This window comes from Bubalus kerabau, chromosome 19 (genome assembly GCF_029407905.1).
Source record: "Bubalus kerabau isolate K-KA32 ecotype Philippines breed swamp buffalo chromosome 19, PCC_UOA_SB_1v2, whole genome shotgun sequence".
Lineage (NCBI taxonomy): Eukaryota > Metazoa > Chordata > Mammalia > Artiodactyla > Bovidae > Bubalus > Bubalus kerabau.
The window spans coordinates 65,885,216-65,906,474 of record NC_073642.1 but is presented as its reverse complement, the minus strand read 5'-3'; the positions used below and the strand labels follow the sequence as shown (position 1 = coordinate 65,906,474).

General features: G+C 48.8%; 1 protein-coding gene and 1 pseudogene across 3 annotated transcripts in view; one reads left to right on the top strand and one right to left on the bottom strand.

Annotated features, from left to right (window-relative positions):
* The window catches only part of WDR25 (WD repeat domain 25), a 147,360-nt gene that overhangs the window by 45,664 nt on the left and 80,437 nt on the right, over positions 1 to 21,259 (bottom strand). For all 3 annotated transcript variants that reach the window (XM_055556676.1, XM_055556677.1, XM_055556678.1), the window contains one exon: positions 10,780 to 10,927. In XM_055556676.1, the coding sequence (XP_055412651.1) occupies positions 10,780 to 10,927 (148 nt within the window). The remainder of the gene's footprint in view (positions 1 to 10,779; positions 10,928 to 21,259) is intronic.
* LOC129634449 (ATP synthase subunit g, mitochondrial-like) lies at positions 14,724 to 15,820 on the top strand (annotated as a pseudogene).

Sequence of the window (21,259 nt, the reverse complement as noted above, 5' to 3'; positions counted from 1 at the left end):
TGGGGAATGAATCTCATTGGAAACCTGGTACTTCTTGTTCTTCCTCTTTCTTTTCCTTTCCTGAAACTTGTCTGGAACCCAAACTCTTCCTCGCCTTTCTGCTACAGTTGAAACCAAGTCAGAAAACCATGGTCAGAAACCAAGAGTGGGACGTCCCTGGTGGTCCAGGGACAAAGGCGTCACAGCCCCAGTGCCGGTGGCCTGGGTTCAATCCCACGCTCTGCAAACTGAGAGTCTGCACGCCACAAGTCAAGATCCCGCGTGCCGCCGCCAAGACCGAAAGGTCCCACACGCCGCAACTAAGAGCCCGCGCGGCCGAGTACACAAATATTTAAAAGGAAGATGAGAGAAAGAAACCCAGCATTTAAGAGCCCAGTTAGCAGGCTCCCCGTCCAGGAAGGATGGAACAGAGGTGCCAGCCTGTGCACCCCAGGGCTGGCCTCAGGAGCCTCGCTCCAGCCAAAGGGCTGGGGGACTCGCATGGGGGCTCAGGGGAAAGACAATCGTCACGTTCCCTGGTGGGAAAAGGGGCGTCCAGGTGCCGCTGCAGCCCCCGCAACGCGAGAAGGCCCCAGCAGGCCACACGTCTTCTCTTCAGAAGGAAACAACTGTGCCTAATGCCGACTTCTTGCTCATTTGCAATTCACTGCCAACCCTTAAGTCCAAAAGGAAAAACAAACTATCTGCCTGGAGGAAAAAAAAATCCTCCCTGTTTCTTGGACCATATCATATAACCATATGCTTATTTCAGGAAAGGCAATGAATTAGCCATGTTTTTTCAAAAAGTGTAGTGATACAGTCTTGCCAGCAATGGTACGGGTGTGGGGGCGGGGGAGAGGAGAGGAAAAGTGAAAGTCGAGCTGCTAAAAGATAATGACTGAACATTTTTGCTGAAAAAAAAATGTATTTGACTATGTTATTCATTCTCCATTCCCTAAAGAGACTGAGAGAGAATCTATGTCTTTTAAGTACTAAAATTTTCCAGTTAGAAGACAAGCCATAATTAATCTTTTTTTCCTACTTTTACTTGTAATATCTCGGCCTCTGCTGTATTTTCTTTGTTAAAAGGGACCAAAACTAAAAAATGTTTCCATTTTTTAATAAGCTTCAGTTTCAGTTCAGTTCAGTCGCTCCGTCTTGTCCGAATCTTTGCGACCCCATGGACAGCAGCACGCCAGGCCTCCCTGTCCATCACCAACTCCCGGAGTTCACCCAAACTCATGTCAATTGAGTCGGTGATGCCATCCAGCCATCTCATCCTCTGTTGTTCCCTTCTCCTCCTGCCCCCAATCCCTCCCAGCATCAGAGTCTTTTCCAATGAATCATCTTTTCACATGAGGTAGCCAAAGTATTGGAGTTTCAGCTTCAGCATCAGTCCTTCCAATGAACACCCAGGACTGATCTCCTTTAGGATGAACTGGTTGGATCTCCTTGCAGTCCAAGGGACTCTCAAGAGTCTTCTCCAACACCACAGTTCAAAAGCATCAATTCTTCGGCGCTCAGCTTTCTTCATAGTTTAACTCTCATATCCATACATGACCACTGGAAAAACCATAGCCTTGACTAGACGAACCTTTGTTGACAAAGTAAAGTCTCTGCTTTTCAATATGCTGTCTAGGTTGGTCATAACTTTCCTTCCAAGGAGTAAGCGTCTTTTAATTCCATGGCTGCAGTCACCATCTGCAGTGATTTTGGAGCCCCAAAAAATAAAATCTGACACTTTCCAATGTTTCCCCATCTATTTCCCATGAAGTGATGGGACCAGATGCCATGATCTTAGTTTTCTGAACGCTGAGCTTTAAGCCAACTTTTTCACTCTCCTCTTTCACTTTCATCAAGAGGCTTTTTAGTTTCTCTTCACTTTCTGCCATAAGTGTGGTGTCATCTGCATATCTGAGGTTATTGATATTTCTCCCGGCAATCTTGATTCCAGCTTGTGCTTCTTCCCGCCCAGCGTTTCTCATGATGTACTCTGCATATAAGTTAATTAAGCAGGGTGACAATATACAGCCTTGACATACTCCTTTTCCTATTTGGAACCAGTCTGTTGTTCCATGTCCAGTTCTAACTGTTGCTTTCTGACCTGCATATAGGTTTCTCAAGAGGCAGGTCAGGTGGTCTGGTATTCCCATCTCTTTCAGAATTTTCCACAGTTTGTTGTGATCCACACAGTCAAAGGCTTTGGCATAGTCAATAAAGCAGAAATAGATGTTTTTCTGGAACTCTCTTCCTTTTTCCATGATCCAGCGGATGTTGGCAATTTGATCTCTCATTCCTCTGCCTTTTCTCAAAACCAGCTTGAACATCTGGAAGTTCATGGTTCACGTATTGCTGAAGCCTGGCTTGGAGAATTTTGAGCGTTACTTTACTAGTGTGTGAGATGGGTGCAATTGTGCAGTAGTTTGAACATTCTTTGGCATTGCCTTTCTTTGGGATTGGAATGAAAACTGACCTTTTCCAGTCCTGTGGCCACTGCTGAGTTTTCCAAATTTGCTGGCATATTGAGTACAGCACTTTCACAGCTTACAGATCCCTAATTTTCGAGAGACACAACCTATGGAGGTCTGGGGTGAGACTGTAACGCAATCAGGGCCCCAGCAACCTATGCAAAGTGAGAGGTGATACCGAGGAGGGGTTGAGGGTCACACAGACCCGGGGCTCATCCCAGCTCTGTCACTTTCAGGAGAGCGACCCTGGGCAGGCCCCTTCTCTGCGGGGTCGCGTGCCCTCAAACACGAACATCTGTCGGGAGGGCAGTAAGCAGCGTGGGATGCAGAGGATTCTAGAAGGCCCAGCAGACAGCAAACAACAAAGGGAAACTCTTACGGTTTGAAGACAACTAAGCCCCAAATTATTGAATTCATCCTTAGCTAAACTGAAAGCTAAAACCAAGGGATATGAGTTTTCAACAGCAGGAGACTTGAGAGATTACTGACTTAAGTTTTTGTTCTGAGGCTATGAGAATATGATGCCCTGGGCTGGCCTTTACATTTTCTTAAAGAGACATGGATAAGGCTGGCAAACATTTATCAGACACTGTCTTGAAGGTGATAGCCGTGATGGAAGCGGAGATCCTGGCCTGTCACATGTGCTCCTGCTCTGAAACTTCTCAGAAACAGGGCGGCATAGTTATTACATCCCTTCCCGGGGCCATGAGACTCTGAGCACGACGCTTGGTTATATATAACCTCTAACCATGAGATGCATCTGACTTGTTTACACATTTGTTATGGAAAATTCCACTTCTTCGCTGTATGCTGCTTATACGAAACTGAGTTTTAAAATATTTAATCCACTAACACCGACGTTATTGATCGTGTTGTAATGAACTCGACTGGTATAAGCACTGTTCAGACCCTCTTGGAATTAGGAAAAATCACTTCTTTGCCTCCGTGAATCAATAATGATACAAATAAACTATAACTCGCCGTTAAAGCAAAAACATGTTGGAAATAGAACGCAGAAATGCAATTTGTTCTCTCTACACTCCTGTTGCCGCCAGCGCGCCATCACCGATACTGCTGAGACAAGGCAGCTGGTCACGCCGGCCGGGGTCTCTTCAGGGAGCCCCCACCCCCCTTTCTCAGACAGACACACTGAGCTCCCCGAGGTGACCACCCGTGTGGCTGGGCAACACTATCTGTCCACCCTAACGCCTACTATGTAGGGCCCTTTCGTCATGCAGGCTCCAGGGCCCTGAGGGGCCTCTCCAGCGCCCTCAGTAGGTCTGCACCCCAGCCCAGGTCCTGGCACGTAACAACTCAGGTGAAACCCAAGCCTGGGTCCCCAAGAGACTGCAGGGAAGTTCAGGCCCTCTTCTCAGGGGAGAGGGCCCCTGCCTGGGGCGTGCATGGGTCCTACTGCAACTCTGCATGGACCTGTTTCACAGCGGGGTGCATGGAGGACAGAGAGGGGACGTCACACAAACCAGTCACGCTGGGACAGAGGCCGGACCCAAGCGACCCCAGGGCCCAGCCGGCTGCACCCCGCCTTGCCCGCCCACGGTACGCCGTGACCTTTCCTTCTCCTGGGCTCTGCGTGCACATCGCGGGCTGGGGAGCGGGCTGCGGAGACATTGACAAGGGATTGGCTGCGACTGCCGGCTGCGGGTGATGGAGCTCGTGTTCCCAGGCAGGCGGCATATGACTCATTCCACTAAAATCAATATCGTTACACTCATCCTCCGGGAAGTATTCAGCCAGCTGTAAATTTAACCATCCTGACTCGAAGTTAACGAGAACAGGAGCTTGCTAACTTTCAGATCAAACTCTGCAGATCAGAAACAAGGGCTGCCTTGGCATGCCGGGCTGAGTCCTGGGGAGGGGCCCGGGCCAGAGTTCAGACAGGCCACGTCTGCACGCTCTCCCCACAGATAAGCTGGCAGCCCCTGGATCAGCTGGCAATCCTCTCGGATCTGTGGGCTCCCGGTACAAGGAATCAGGATAACAGATCTGACCTTCAGAGGCTGTTGTGAGAATTAGAGACAATGCAGGTAAGACAGAGAGCCCCAAACAAATGGCAGGCCTGAAGACGGCAGCTGCAGCAGCCGCAGTAGCAGAAGAAATGGCGGTACTTCTAGAAATTTCTCCTACATCAAGCTTGGCCACTGCATTTAATTAACTGGACAGGGCTGAATTTTCCAAACTTTTTTTTTTTTTTTAAATAGTTCTCCACTTGCAAAAAGAAAGGGTCCATCCCAAAGGTATAACTTAAGTTGGTTTTCTGGGACTCAGAGGTCACCGCTCGGACATGAACAAGCCGTGACCATGTTTAGGCTCCGGGGTCAATCAACAGAGGTCATCCTACCTGCGAAGGGAGCCAAACTGCAGTGCAATTAAACAATTAAACAGAGGTAAAGCCACCACTGCTGTGCGGTAACGGTCATGAATGAAATAGCACTGCTGATTAAAAACCACCTTTGATTTATCCAGAGGGCTGGCATGAGCTTAACTAGCGGATGACAAGATGGACGTCTGTGGAGGTGGGGAGAGGCCTCAGAGGCACATTCCAAGTGTGAGATACAGGGCTGGCGGGGGCCTACTCAAGCATGGTAGCACCCGATTTCATATATATCCACAGTTAGGGTCAGCTTCTCACCCCAAAGCTGTGTGGAAAGAGGGGGAGAAATCAAGGTTGGGACTGGAGAGAGATACTCCTGCAGGCGGAAGAGAAGAGCGTGGGTGGGAACGGGGACAGGTGCCTGGATCAGGAGGGCACAGCCTCCATGTCTGGATCTAGGGCCAAAGGAGTGATGACACGAACATGCCCGCACCCTCGTAAGCACCGTATCCATGCCCACTGGCAGCAGGCCTTCCTGCTCGCCACGGGCACGGGGAGAACACTTAACCAGGGCCCTCTGAGATGCTCTAGAAAAGTCAAGGTGCTGAAAAGCCCGGGACTGGAGACACCCAGGCCCCTCAGGGCAGCGCTGCTCTGCAGGCTGTGGCCCCACAAGGAGCCTCCCCTTGGGCCCCTTCTCCAGAGCTGAGCGAGCCCCTGACACTCTCCTCGGGTCTTTTAATTTGGAGGCTTATCAGCCCTTCCTCTGCCAAGTGTTCTAAAATCATCAGGGCAACGTTCCTCCTGCCGGAAGGAGGCGTGCGGCCAGTGCAGCCACTCACTTCGTCAGAGGCATGAGTCCGGACCGGCCTGGGTGCGGCTCCTTCCCAGGGGCCCGCCGCCCCACGCCCACCACCGAGAGTTATCCTCCACTCAGCAGGCGGGGAGCCAGCTGCCCGGGAGAGGGCCAAGCAGGCTCTCCTGGACTCAGTTTACACAAACTGTTGGCCTGCAGCCCAGAAACAGACGTGGTGAGGGAACCCACTCCTGCCCTTCAAACGCCAGAGCCTCTGCCAGTCTCACGGGCTGGGGCTGAGCCCGGGTTCCGTCACTGCAGGTCCAAACACCAGGCCTCGGCTTCTGAGTCAGTGAAATGGGGGTAAAAATATCTCACTGACTGGTCAGTGTGGACACTAAATACATAATAAGCAGAGAGCCTAATATCCACGTATTCATTTCAGCTTGATACAGGCCAAACAGGGTGCCGGGAACCAGGGCTAGAGGGCCCACGGCCTGGCCCACCATGAGCACTGGCCACTCTGTCATTCCCTTTTTCCATGTTTCTGTGATGGAGGCCCCAGTCATGATGCAAAAACGAGGGAAGCACCAGCCAAGACACTTTCTGGAAAACAAGAGCAATGATTATTGGTGGGGCCAGTCCCGGTTGACCACTTGGGCCCACATACCCATGCCAAGTGACATAGCAATCCCAGAGCAGGAAAAGCCAGGCAGGGGCTAGGGACAGCAAGGCTGTGGGTGGTGGGGTCTGAGCAAAGAGGACACCCACCCCAAAGAAAGGGCAGGTGCCAACACATGACGAGCAGAAAGCTGCTACCCCCCACCAGGCCATCCGGTCATGGAGTAGGAAAAGATGGAGAAGCAGCTGGGAGACCCTGAAAGGTGGTCTTCCCATCTGTCTGCCCCTAGACTCACACGTGGGATCAAGGCCATGCTAGGAAGCTGGCTCAGGGCCTCTTGGGAGGCTCTCGGAACTGAGCCACCAAAGCTGCCCCATTTGGAGAAATCGTCCAGCAGCTGGGTCCAGATGCTCAGAGGAACAAGGCCATCATTTCCCACCTTCTGTCAGGTCTTGTAGGGCAGGGATGGAGCGGGGCAGGAGCTGCTTTGCTGAGTGGCCTCCATGCAGCAGGCACTCACTCTGTACATGTGATCTCAGCTGTGCCCCTCGACGAGCCCACCCGCTGGGCACTGCTGTCCAGTTCACAGATGCAGAAAGAGAGCTCAAGGACCATCCCCCAAGGACACCCAAGCGCACCCCATCCAAGCTCCTTCAGTCCCACCGTGCTGCCTCCAGTATCCGGGAGCTGGGACCAGGTGGCACTGCCCGGATGCCCCAGACGGGCTGGTCACACATTGGGAGAGCTGACTGGGCACAGGCAGGAGAATAAGGGATCCTGACCACCCAGCGCCCTGGGGGCTCCAGGGAAAGGACCACCTCCCTTGCAGTCAACAAATGCATGCCAAGTCCGAGGCCTCACCAGCCAGGCTGCAGGCTGGAATCTGCAAGAAACCAGCGCCACTTGGAAATGAACAAGCACAAGCTGGCCGGGGGCTTCCGAGGAATCAGGCTGACCTGGTATGCCGGACACTGACTCACTTGCGCCCTGGCGGAGTCAACCAGCGCTCCCCAAGACCACCTCAGCCGAATGTACCAGAGACGTTTTGTTAGGAAGACTACAGACTGAAATGAGAGCACCAAAAATAATTAATCTGTGAGCAGATTTTAAGTGTTGATTCATGGTTGTTCTATAAGCCAACAGCCCGTCAGAACTATAAATTAACGAGATAAAATGTGGCTGGCCCTCCATATTTCAGGCCAGGTATTGACGTTTCCGAATCCACAGATTTTTAACTGTATTGATTGAGGACACCAGGATAAATGGCCTTGGCGCCAAATTCCCATTAGCGACAATGGGCACCAAGTGACTAATTCCCAGAGCGCGGCAGTGAGAACGCCCTGCGTTGCCTTCTCCTGGCAGGGAGTTCTAATTAGATTGAAATGAAAAAGCCAAATCACCAAGGGCGGAAAGAGGCAGATCAAGTGAAAAGGAAGATCAGACTCGGTGGCAAGAAAGGACAAGAGAAGTCAAATGAGGTCGTGAGCCACAGGACTGCAGGCAGAGAACATCCCCGCACACGCTGGGCCAGGGCACGTGGAGCCCCCAGCCCACCCTGCGGCCCCCGTGAACCCAGCCCTGCCCAGCAAGTGCCAGCCTCAGCCCGGCCTCGTCCACACATCCACTGAGCAGCTGCTCAAGCCGGCCCTGGCCGGGTGACGGAGACCCAGGGACCACCAGGACAGGCCCCCCCGCCCTTCTCAGGGAGCTCCCACACTAACCGGGGGGGACGGACCCAGAGACCCAACAACCCCTCAACAGGAAAGGCCCCGTCCAGGAGCTAGAGGGCTTCCCCAAGGGCAAGGGCAAACCCCTGGCCCCTACCTGGTCCCCTCAAGGCACAGAGCGCGTGCATGCTGCTCACCAACGCGGCCCCGGCACGAGGGCCTGCATACAGCTGGTGCCCAATAAGTAACAGCTGAATGAATGAGAGGGGGCCTTCAACAGGCGAATCAGGTGGTGAGCCCATTCCCAGCAGAGGGGTGCAGAAGAAAGTGCCCCCTCACCACCCCGAGTGGACAGCAAGGCCCGGGGCAGGCGGGGCGGGGCAGGGCAGGGTGGGGCGGGGCCAGACCTCCCCCGTCCCACCCCACACACCGCAGCTGGGGCAGCAGACGGCATTCCCTCCAGCACGGTCCAGCACAGACCGGGTGGGGCGGGCACATTCCCCTCCTGTGGCTCCCACTGTACTGCCGGTCACACCTGCTGCCAGGGAGACCTGCCATGACTCCCTCCTGCTCCAAACTCAGCAACAGCCCCCGACCGCCACCGGCTATGGCAGGCCCTAACTCGGCAGGCGGGAGGCCTCCCGGAAGGCCTGAACACGTCTGAACCCCCCACACTTGCTCCCACCCACACTCACACCCAGAGACCGTGGCAGGGCCTGTTTAACATCTGTTGACTGAGGAGACAGATCATTACAAAGGGCCACCAGGAATTCACTAATGTTGTCAAGCCGACTTGCATTTGATTAACCCGCCAGCATCACCTGCGTGGGAAACTCATCCCACCTCCACCCCTGGGCAGGCGACACAGGCACCCGTGGGTGCTCAGTGATGCTGGTCTGGGGAGCAGCATGTGGGGAAGGCACGCCCCATGGTCTAGGATGCGTGTGGAGCTGGAGCTCCCATTCCTGCACCCCCAGACTCACCTCCCCCAGCTCCCTGCACCCCCCACACTGCCACACACACCACGTGGTTCATGCTCCCATGATGGATCCATCCTCGTTCCATCTGCTGAGATTCCACTTCCCTCCTCCTCCTCACCAGCTCCCCTCCATCCTGATTCTCTGTCTCCCCTATTCCTGCATCAGCTTGGGCCCCACTTCCTCAAGGAAGCCTTCCTTGATCTTCCAGGCTACATCATCTCAGCCTTTCACTGTTCTCTGGGACTCTCTGCATGTCTGTCTCTCCCAGCAGATGGGAGCTTCTCCAGGGTGCATCCTGGGGCTTATTCACCTCTGTGTCTCCAATACCAAGCATGGCTTCCTGGATCCACGGGCAACACGGTGTAGCAGTCAGGCCACCAGCCTCGGAGCCTGGTAGACCTGTGATCATCCTGGCTCAGCCACTGCCCGGCTGTGCCTCTGGGTCTGTGTGACAAAGGGGACTCTGGAGGCGCCAGTCTCAAGGAGTAAGTGGGGCCTCACCCCGAACAGAAGGCTACAGAAGACCCTGTACACAGCAGGTACTTGGTGACAGGACCTCCTACTGTCACTGACTCAACGGTCACCATCACCCAGCGGTACCAAACCCCCGGAGCCGCAGCTCCCTCTCGGCCCGGACGGGCTCCCAGGAAGGTCACGGTCTAAGGAGTGCACACACCCAGCCCGGTGGAACGGGCATGGAGTCTGAAGTGGCACAGGTGTGGCTCCAAACCCCACCTTCCGTGCACCCCTGGAGGCCCTGAGCCAGTCCCTCACCCCTCCGAGCCTCAGTTTCATCACCTGGGAAATGGGGAGAACAGTGGCTGGCAGGATCGATGTGTCACATGCAAAACCTGAAACACTGCACCCACCGCCCTCACGGCTGTCAGCCTGGTCACCACCCCTACCGACTGACAGCCCCCGGGCCTCGGTCACAGGTGCTGCGAGGCACGCATAAGGCCACCCTGCACGACCCAGCAGGAGACAAGGACACTCGGGGTGAGGAACAGACCCGCTGCACCCGAGCTGCGGGGCAGAGTGAGGGCCCAGGCTCTGAGGGTGCTCACCCCACTGTTTGCTGGACTCTGGGAGAGGCCTGGGCCCCCAGCGTCTCCCCAGCTGGGCCAGGCAGGCAGGGGTGTCCCAGGGATCAGTGTGAACCCAGGCCTCCCCTCCTGGCCCTAGTGGCGGTACCCAGAACAAAGTGAGCCAGGAGGAAGCCAGGGAGGCACCAAGGGCAGCCAGCCTGGGGTCAGGGGGCTAGGCTGGAAGCCAGCTCCGTCCTCACTGGAGAACCACGGCCAGGCCCGTGGTGCTCCCAGCGCCTGCTGCCCAGGAAAGCTGGGGAGTGGAAAAGTTCCCTTGCTGACTTCTCTCTCCTTCTCGCCCTGCTTGTCAAGCACCCCCTGAGGACCCAGCCAGCACGAATCCATCTCACCCAGAGGCCGGTGCGGGGCGGGCGGGCATGAAAGCAGAACTCGTTTGCAGACTTCCCTTATGAGCTGGAATCGTTCCTTACAGCCTTTCAATGGTAATGAATTGACAGGAATTCTAAACTGATTCCAACCAAAGGACACTGTGATAAAGCTAAATCTATTTCAGTACAAATTGCATGTCAGAAGTTGATTAAAAAGCCACCTCTTTATCCAGCCCCACAGCTTGGGGCCGAGACAACCTTGGGGCGCTGTCCTCCAGGCGAGTTGGCTGAGGCCCACCGTGAACCTCTCCTTGGAGAGGCTCCATTTCAGCCAAATGGCCTGGAAACACACTCCCCAAGCTGCATCTCCCCTGATCCCAGGTGCCCCAGCCCTGAAAATGGCTGCAGCTTGTGGCCCCGCACCCCAACCTGGCCAGGAGAAGCCTCCCCAGAGAGAACGTTGGCTCGGCTGCCAGCTCGCAGGAGGGGGCGCCTCGGGGGAAGGATACAGAGAAACATACCTGTTTCGAGGTCTGTGAGGTGCAGGGCGAAGTCGAAACCGCCACTGAGGATGCGCCGGCCGCAGGGGGACCACCGGGCGGCCCGCACTGCCTCGCTGTGCAGGGAGTAGGTCTGCAAACAGCTCCCTGAGTCCACGGCGTTCCACACCTACGAGGCAAACACAGCGACACACGTCATGAACGGGACCCCAACCTCAGGGGCTCAGCTGAGCCCCCCTGCACGCGGAAAATGCTCCCGCAGTGGAACCAGACTCCCAATATTTGACCATCCAAACAGTATCTAGATGTGAAATTCTCTTGGTGGAAATATAAGAAGGCCTTGGGACTGGCAGGACACAAGGGAGCCGTTCCCAAAATTTTTTCTGGGGTTAACGGAGCCCACAAGGAAACAGCCTGTCCTGTGTCCTGCCACACACCTGCCCAGCCCTTCTCACCCGGTTCACACCTGCTCGCCACCAAAAAGTTCCAGCCCAGCCTTGCCTGTGCCTCTGACCTCTGTCCTCTGAGACAGGACTTTCTAAGCCCTGCAATGGACATGGCAGCAGGCCAGGCCATCTGCATACGTCCCACTTTAAGACTAAAATTCAAACTAGAGCCTGCCACACAGGTGCCTGCAACCAGACCAGGAGCAGACACCTGCCCGAGGGGCACGCTGTCCTTTTTTCTGGGAGAGAAGGTACCATCCCTCCCTGGCCCCCTGCTCTCTGTGGAGAGTGATGCTCATGGCAGAAAGCCCTGTGTGCACTTAATGACCTCTGAAATGTGTTTTTAAGCCCTCAAGTACAGAACTGAACATTCCGAGAGCAGGGACCATTCGGGCGTGAAAGAGCTGCATTTGGATTCCCACCAGCTCTTGCAGCAAACTCCGCCAACCACCATGAGCCCCTGGGGAAAGACTGGCAAGCAAGGAGCCTGAGCCGGCTAGCCCTACGCCTGACACAGGGGGGTGCTCAATAGTGCAAGTATCCCCCTCTCTGGTGTCACCCCAGGAAGAAGGGGACACTCTCACCGACCCTCCGAGCTGGGTCAGAGGCGTGAACACAAGAGCCAGAAGGCACCTGCCACGCCTCCCATGTGATGCTGCTGCTCGCAGGTCATGTGACTTGGCCAAGAAGCTTGGCCTCTCCTGGCCTCAGTCTCCACCTCCACATAACGGGGGTAAGCAGGGCCCCACCACCAGGCAGCAGCGGTGGGGAACGAGAGAGGGTTGGGCACGCTGCACTGTGCCTGGCGCCCGGCAGGAGCTGCGGTGCTGGAGGCTGTGCTTTCTTGAGGCGTGTAGAGCATGTGGTTTTTAACAGCAGGATTCCCTGACCCTCTCTTGTTTCCTTAGTAAGAGTAAACCCAAAGCATGCCCACACGCATCCACAAACTGGATGTGAGCAATAACCTCCCCTTTCAAGATGAGAAAATTCACCCTGTCACATTCTGAAGGTTCTCAAAATGCATAGGATCAGAGTTCTGAAAGCATTATTTCCCAGGCATATGTAAATATCTAAGATTAAGAAAACAAGAGGTCAACAGTGGCCTTCAAAGGATGTTGAGAGACCTCGGTTCCTTTCTTCCTTGTGAGGGGCCAACAGCTGGGGTTTCAGACTGAAAAGCAAAAACCAGCAGCATTTACATTTAGAAATATGAACAGAAATAACAGAGGAGGCAGCCAGAAGACTTCAAAGTGAAGTGGGAATTCATGGTGGAAAGGCAGAGCACAGGAAACTGCTGTTTTTTCAAAACTATGTACAAGTATGACTTGAATAGAAAAAACAAAGTAAAATTAATGAACTAGATCTATAGGGTTATAATCCTGAATACATAAGACAATATACACTGTTGCATATACTCAGTATGATGTCATCTAAGCTTTAAAAGCACATAAAAACACCACCTCACATCCATTAGAATGGCTTCTATTATTTAAAAAAAAAGAGAAGAAGATAAGTGTTGGCAAAGATGTGGAGAAATCAGAATCTTTGTACATTGTTGATGGAAATGCAAAACGGTTTGCTCACTAGAGGGAAAAAAAGTATAGCAAAACCTCAAAAAATTAAACATAGAATTATAATATGAACCAGCAATTCCACTTGCGTATAAATGCTCAAAAAAGTAAAACCACGGTCTCAAAGACATATTTGTACCCCAATGTTCATAGCTGTTGATGGATGGGGCTGTGTTCCCTCCCTGTATTTTGGCTGAGGCCAAACTGTGGTAAGGGTAAGGGCGGTAATGGTGACCTCCTTCAAAAGCACTTATGCCAGAACTGTTGTATTCAGTGCCCCTGACCCCACGGCAGCCACTCAACCCACGCCTCCACCACAGACTCACGCAGGCAGGTCTGACTCAGTCTCTCGTGGGGCCACAGCTCCTTTCTCCTGGGTCCTGCTGCACACAGGTTTTGTTTGTGCCCTCCAAGAGGCTGTTTCCCCAGTCCTGTGCAAGTTCTGTAATCAAATCCCACTGGCCTTCAAAGTCAAATTCCCTGGAGGTCCTCAGCCCCTTTGCCAGATTCCTACATTGGGAAATCTATTGTGGGCCCTAGAACTTTCACAACAGTGACAAAAATCACTGCAGATGGTGACTGCAGCCATGAAATTAAAAGACACTTGCTCCTTGGAAGAAAAGCTATAACCAACCTAGACAGCACATTAAAAAGCAGAGACATGACTTTACCAACAAAGGTACGTCTAGTCAAAGCTATGGTTTTTCCCACAGTCATGTATGGATGTGAGAGTTGGACCATCAAGAAAACTGAGTGTTAAAGAATTCATGCTTTTGAACTGTGGTGCTGGAGAAGACACTTGAGAGTCTCCTGGACTGCAAGATAAAACCAGTCAATCCTAAAGGAGATCAGTCCTGAATATTCATTCAAAGGACTGATGCTGAAGCTGAAGCTCCAATCTTTTGGCCACCTGATGCAAAGAACTGACTCATTTGAAAAGACCCTGATGCTAGGAAAGATTGAAGCCAGGAGGAGAAGGGGACGACAAAGGATGAGACGGTTGGATGGCATCACAGACTCGATGGACATGAGTTTGAGTAGGCTCCGAGAGTTGGTGACGGACAGGGAAGCCTGGCGTGCTGCAGTCCATGGGGTTGTGCTGCAGTCCGTGGGGTCACAGAGAGCTGGACACGACTGAGCGACTGAACTGAACTGGACTGAATGTCCATAGCTGCATTCATTATTCATAACAGTCAAAAGATGGAAGCAACCCAAGTGTCCACTGATGAATAAATGGATAAACAAAAGGTGATCTATATATATACACATACATGTATATCACATACATATACACTTACACAGTGAAATATTACTATCTTAAGAAATAAAATTCTGACACATCCCACCATATGGATAAACCCTGAAGACCTCACGCTGAGTGAAGTGAGCCAGTCACAAAAAGTATAATCTCACATACAAGAGGTTCTGAGAGCAGTCAAAATCGTGGTAGAAAGTAGAGCAGTGGTTACCTGGGATTGCCGGGAGGGGGAAATGGGGATCATGTTAATGGGGACACAGTTTCACTTTCGCAACATGAACAGTTGTGCAGATGCACGGTGGCGAGGGCTGTACAGCAATGTGAATGCACTTAGACTCGTTGTCTCATCACTAAGTGGCGACCAACTCTTTTGCGACCCCATGGACGGTATAGCCCAACAGGTTCCTCTGTCCACAGGATTTCCCAGGCAATACTGGAATGGGTAGCCATTTCTTCCTCCAGGGGAATCTTCCTGACCCAGGGATCAAAGCTAGGTCCTCTGCATCGGGAGTGCGGAGTCTTAGCCACTGGACCACCAGGGAAGCTACCTTAGTGCCAATGAATCTACACTGAAAAATGGCTACATCTTATGTAGCCATTACATATTATGTAAGTCTTATGGGTATTTCATCACAATTTTAAAAACACACAGAAGGGCAGTCGGGGTGACAGGCTCTCCGTCCTAGGACCATGGCCCAGTTTGTCTGTAACCTTGCGGAAAAGGCCCCGGCGCTGGTCAACGCTGCTATGACTTACTCGAAGCCTCGATTGGCCACGTTTTAGTACTATGCCAAGGTTGAGCTGGTTCCTCCAACCTCTGCTGAGATCCCTACAGCAATTCAGAGCTTGAAAAAAATTATCAAGAGTGCTAAAACTGGTAGCTTCAAACAGCTCACTGTTAGGGAGGCTCTACTGAATGGTTTGGTGGCCACTGAGGTGTGGATGTGGTTTTACGTTGGTGAGATCATAGGCAAGCATGGCATCATTGGCTATGATGCTTGAAGACCAGTTTTTAACATGTGATTATATTTGCTTTATTACTCAAGTGTTCTTGGACCATGTGTGAGCAGACTGCTATTTGAATAAAATAAGACAATGTGTCAGAATCAGTGTTTCTCTATCAAACACTACATGGAAGGTCACAATTTCTCTTGATATTAAGTCGGTTTATCTTTCGCTTTAATATATTAATACAGTTCTAAATGCATGCCTTTGCTTAGCCTGCAATTGGAAAAGATATATATGAGTACACCAACCTGGTACCTGTATAAATGAGGTCAACTTTATTCTGAAAGCTTAAAATAAATGATATTTAAGCTTTATTTCTAGAAAAGCTGGGGGGAAGGCCTTGAGAAAATGAGAACTTGCTCCAGTAGGAGAAATAATACCATGTGCCAAGCATGATACAGTTAAATCATGTAGCATTAAGAATACAATTTGGGCTGTTTTTCTTTGCAAAAATCAGAGAACAATCCCTTTGACAACACCTTATTGTCAGCTTGAATATAGGCTCCCAAAAGAACAGCATGATGATAATCTGTATATCTTTGTAACATCTTTAACATTAGGACAGAGTGAATGAGAGCAATAACGTATTTTTCATCTGATTTTGATATTTGTTATATTATTAATCTGTCCAGTTTTTAAGGACCTATCTTTGCAAAAATAAAATATCCTGTAGGTATTTAACAGGGTTATGATTTAGTACTGTCCTTGGGTCTAAATAGTATATTATGTCCTGAAATAAATGTAAGTGATTGGTTAAAAAAAAAAAACAAAAAAAAAAACACACACACAGAAGGGACTTCCCTGGTGGTCCAGAGGCTAAGACCCTGCACTCCTAATGCAGAGGACCTCGGTTTGATCCCCAGGCAGGGAATTAGATCCCACATGCCTCAACTAAGACCCAGCACAGCCAAATAAATAAATTACAAGTATTTTTAAATGTTTAAAATAAATAAAAACTCACATGAAGCAAAACTCTACCATGTTTATTTGCACACTGAAGGGTAAGCACCAAAGAATTGATGCTTTTGAACTGTGGTGTTGGAGAAGACTCTTGAGAGTCCCTTGGACTGCAAGGAGATCCAACCAGTCCATTCTGAAGGAGATCAGCCCTGGGATTTCTTTGGAGGGAATGATGCTGAAGCTGAAACTCCAGTACTTTGGCCACCTCATGCGAAGAATTGACTCATTGGAAAAGACTCTGATGCTGGGAGGGATTGGGGGCAGGAGAAGAAGGGGACGACAGAGGGTGAGATGGCTGGATGGCATCACTGACTCAATGGACGTGAGTCTGAGTGAACTCCAGGAGTTGGTGATGGACAGGGAGCCCTGGCGTGCTGCAATTCATGGGGTCGCGAAGAGTCAGACACGACTGAGCAACTGAACTGAACTGAATAAGACTATAAAAGTCTTCATGGAAGGCCTTTCCTGGTGGTCCAGTGGTTGAGATTCTGCGTTTCCACTGCAGAGGGTACAGGTTGGATCCCTGCTCAGGGAGGAAGATCCCATAGGCCTCTCAACCAAAAAATAAATTCAAAAAGAAAATACACATGGAGAGGGTGGTCGCTTCTAGGAACTGAGGGCGAGGGGCAGGGCTGGGGGAAGGGAGCTGTGAATACCACCCTGTATTTCCCCTAGAGAGAGGCAGAGAGAGGGTCAGAAAAAGAATGTGTTCTGCAGCAAATGTGCCCAAATGCTCCCATCTATTAAATGCATTCATTTATTCATTCATTCAACAAACATCTCCTGAGTACCAGACGTTGGAACGGGAAGGAAGGGAAGGAGGAGGAGGAGGGGGTAGAGGGAATCCCAACCAAAGAAAGAAGAGACTCTGAAGCCTGTGACACCAAGGCCAAATCAGCGACCAGAGAGGTCTGATTTCTCGGCCACCGCCTCCTGAACCAGTCGTGGAAACGTTTCAGGAAATTCAGCAATCCCTAAGCTGCCCAACAACTCCCCTCCAAAGTGAAAAATGCGTACTCGGCTCTCCTGGTTGATATATACACAATGGTAGCATCAGAATCAATGCAGACCAGTCAGCCGCTTCCCAAAGTACCCGGAGTGAAGGAGAGAAGAATCTTTGCTAATCGCTCTCCCTAATTGAATTTAATGTTCACTGTCAAGTTTTAAAGATTAATTCCCAAACACTGCAGCAATCTGACATGTGTACCTTTTTTCAATTAAGTAATTAAGAGATCCCAATCTACCTCCGTGGAGTTAAGGAGTTACGGCTTCTGTCAAATGTGCTAAGATGACTTGATGTGTTAACTGGAGACACTCTGTGTGTCCAACGAAAGTCAGATTTAGGAAGAACGTGGCAAGTGAAGTGTGGTGCTGTAGCTTGCTCATCCCGCGTTTCCTGAGGCTTCCGTGTCCTGGTTCCTGAGTTGTGGCCCCACCAGGAGCTCCCGCTAGTCTCTCAAAACCTATTGCTTCAGCCACAGGTCATGTTCTTTCGGTCTGTCTGCCTGCCTTTTGTTCTTTGTTATAAAACAAATACAATCTCCATTTAAAAATACCCAAATTCTATAAAAGTACTGAAAGGAAAACCCCATAGGAGCCAACAACAGGACTGCTGTTTCTCTGATGATATTGGAAATAGTTGTGTTCTGTGACATTTTTTTTCAAAAAAAAAAAAAAGAGAGAGAGGAAACACAAAGAAAAAAAGAAGCGTCTGCCATCATCCCACCACCTGGAGACAACAGTTTCAGACTTGTGGGTGAATCTTCGTTTGGCCTGGTCCTGCCAGCTCCTGCCTTGTGGCTCTTCCTGGTTTTAAGCCCCAGCTCCTGACCTCCTGTCCATCCTTGAGCCCTTGCTGCCCCCCCCCCAGGATATCGTTCTAGAGACCACCGTCAGGCTTGCACAGCTTAGCAAAATCCTGTGCAGCCAGTGCCCAAGCCTTCACCATGCCATTTGCCTGCAAAAGCTTTGAGAATCCTTCAGGGTGAGTGTGTTCAAGGGCTGGAATCGTGCTGGATCCACTGACTAATTTGGGGAGATGACTTAACAACACTGAGTCTTCTGATCCATGAACAGGATATATGGCTCCTTTTATTTAATTTCTCTTGTTGTTGTTCAGTCACTAAGTCATGTTCGACTCTTGCAACCCAGTGGGCTGTAGCCCTCCAGGCTCCTTTGTCCACAGTATTCTCCAGGCAAAAATACTGGAGTGGGTTGCCATTTCCTTCTCCAGGGAATTTTTCCAATCCAGGAATCATCTAAGCAATGGTTTAGAGTTTTCTGATGAAAAAATCTTAGACACCTTTTGTCAAATTTATCCCTATTAATTTCATGTTTGGATGACATTATAAACGGTATTTAAAATTTTGTCATTTCAGGTTCTTCTTTTCTAATATGCAAAAATACAATTAATTTTTGTATATTGACCTTGAATTCTGCAAACTTGCTAAACTATTAGTCCTAGAAGCTTTTTCTGTACAATCAGTAGAATTTGCTACATGAACAATCATGTATACGAACAAAAACAATTTCACTTCTTTTCCAATCTAGATATCTTTTATTTCTTTTTCTTGCCTTATTGCACAGGCTATAATCTCCAGAACAATGCTGAATAGATGTGGCATGAGTGAACACCCCTGTCTTGTTTCTGACACTACAGGAAAAGCAATCACTCTTTATAGTTAAATAAGATGTTAGAGGTAGAGGTGGGAATGGGTGGGAGGTGGGAAGGAGATTCAAGAGGGAGGGGGACATATGTATACCTATGGTTAACTCATGCTGATGTATGACAGAAATTCAAGCCAATATTGTAAAGCAATCATCATTCAATTAAAAACAAATACAATAAAAAAAAACCAACAAAAAAAGATGCTAGAAGTAATGTTTTCATAAACGTGCCTTAACAGTTTGAAAAAATTATCTTCTATTTCTAGTTTGCTTAAAGTAAAGGGATGTATGTAGGATTGATTTGCTAAATTTTATTTAAAAATTTTACATCCATGTTCATGAGATACTAGTCTATTACTTCCTTCTCTTGCTTTGGTACCAAGGTAGCCTCATAGAACAAACTGGAAAACGTTTCCTCTTCTTTGATTTCCTGGAAGAGTTTGAGTAGAATTATGTGTTAATTTTCTAGGGCTGCCTGTAACAAAGTACCACAAACTGGGTGGTAGATAGATAGATATGTACTGTCTCACAGTTTTGGAAGCCAAAAGCCTGAAATCAGGGCAGGACTGGTTGCTCCCAAGGGCAGTGAGGAAAGGATCTGTTCCAGACCTCTCTTCTTGACTTGCAGATGGCTGTCTTCATGTCCATCTGGTGTTCTCCTTCTATGCCTGTCTCCAAATATTCCCCTTTAATGAAGACGTAAGTCATATTGGGTTAGGGTCCATTCTGAAGATTTCATTTTAATTTGATTACCTCTGTAAAAATCCTATCTTTAAATAATGACATATTCTGAGCCAATGGGGGGTTAAGACTTCAAAATACAAATTTTGAGAGAGACACAATTCAACTCATAACAAATTGCTACTACTTCTTCCTTAAATATTTGGCAAAATCCACTAGTGAAGTTTTGGGGCATGGAGTTTTCTTTATGGGAAGGGTTTTAAATAGGAATTCAATTTCTTTAATAGAGACAAGGCTTTGGGAGTTATCTAACTTTGTGGGTGAGCTTTAAGTGTCTGAGTCTCTTATGGGGTTTATCCAGGTCATCTAAGTTGTAGAATTCCTTGCTAGAAAGTTGATCACAACATTACCTTTGTTGTTGTTGTTTAAGTGCTAAGTCATATCCAACTCTTGCAACACCATGGACTATAGCCCACCAGGCTCCTCTGTCCATGGGATTTCCCAGACAAGAACATTGGAGTGGGTTGCTATGTCCTTTTTCAGGGGATCTTCTTGACCCAGGGATCAAACCCATGTCTCCTGCATTGACAGGTGGATTCTTTACCACTGAGCCACCAGAGAAGCCTAACATCACCTTAGTACTCTCTTAATATCTTTCGAATTTGTAATTAAGTCACTTCTCTCATTCCTAATATTGGTAATTTGTATCTTTTTTATTCCTGATGAATGGTTAAAGTTTTATCACTTACATTGATTGCAAGGAACCAGTTTTTTATTTCACTGACTTTAGTGTTTATCTGTGTTCTATTTGAATTATTTCTGCTCTATCTTTATCGCCTTTCTTTTGCTTATTTTGGGTTGAATTTTCTTTTTCTGTATGTCTTAAAGTGGGAGCTAAGACCATTGATTTAAAATTTTCTTCTTTATTAATACAGGCATTAATGCTATAAATTACCATCTGAGAACTGCTCTAGCTACAGTCCACAAAATTTTATATGTTGGGTTTTCATTTGCATTTGGTTCAAAATGTTTTCTAATATTCCTATCAGCTTCTCCCGGGACTCAGAGATTATTTACATATGTGCTGTTTAGTTTCCAAATATTTGGAATATCTGTTATTGATTTTTAATTTAATCCTACCATCATTAGATAATATATTTTGAATAATTTCAATCCTTTTAAATTTACTGACAGCCTTGTTTTATGGCCTATAATATGGTCTATCTTGGTAAACATTCCATGTACACTTGAAAAGAATGTGTATTCTGCTGTTACATGGAGTATTCTATCAATGTCAATTCGGCCAAGTTGAGTGATAGTGTTGTTCAAGTTTTCTATACCTTTACTGTTTTCTGCCTACTTGATCTATTGATTATTGAGAAAAGGGTATTGAAAGCCCCAGCTATAATTGTGGATATGATTGACTCTTCATGCAGTTCTATAAGTTTTGCTTCATGAATTTCAGTGAATTCATACACTCTTATTAGGTGTATACATATTTATGCCCCTAATGTTAAGCACCTCATGTTACATCCTTTGATAAATGAACCCTTTATCATTATAAGATGAGATTCACTGAGGTTTTGGTTACATGGATTTCTAATTTCTCATCAGATTTGGAAAACTTTCAGCCATGATTTATTTAAATAACTTGTTCTGCTCTCCCTTCTTCTGAGGACTCTGATCTCATGAACGTTGGGTAAGCATGACGTTGTCTCACAGTTCACTGATGCTCTGCTTATTTTTCTCCTAAACTTTTTACTATCTGTGTTCCACTTTAGATGGTTTCTGGTTTTCAAATTTGCTATTTTACAGTTAATGATTTGCAAATAATTACATCTAGTGTATTTTTCCTCCAAAACATTTTTCACCTCTAGAGTTTGATTTGGATTTTTCTTCTATCTTCCTTA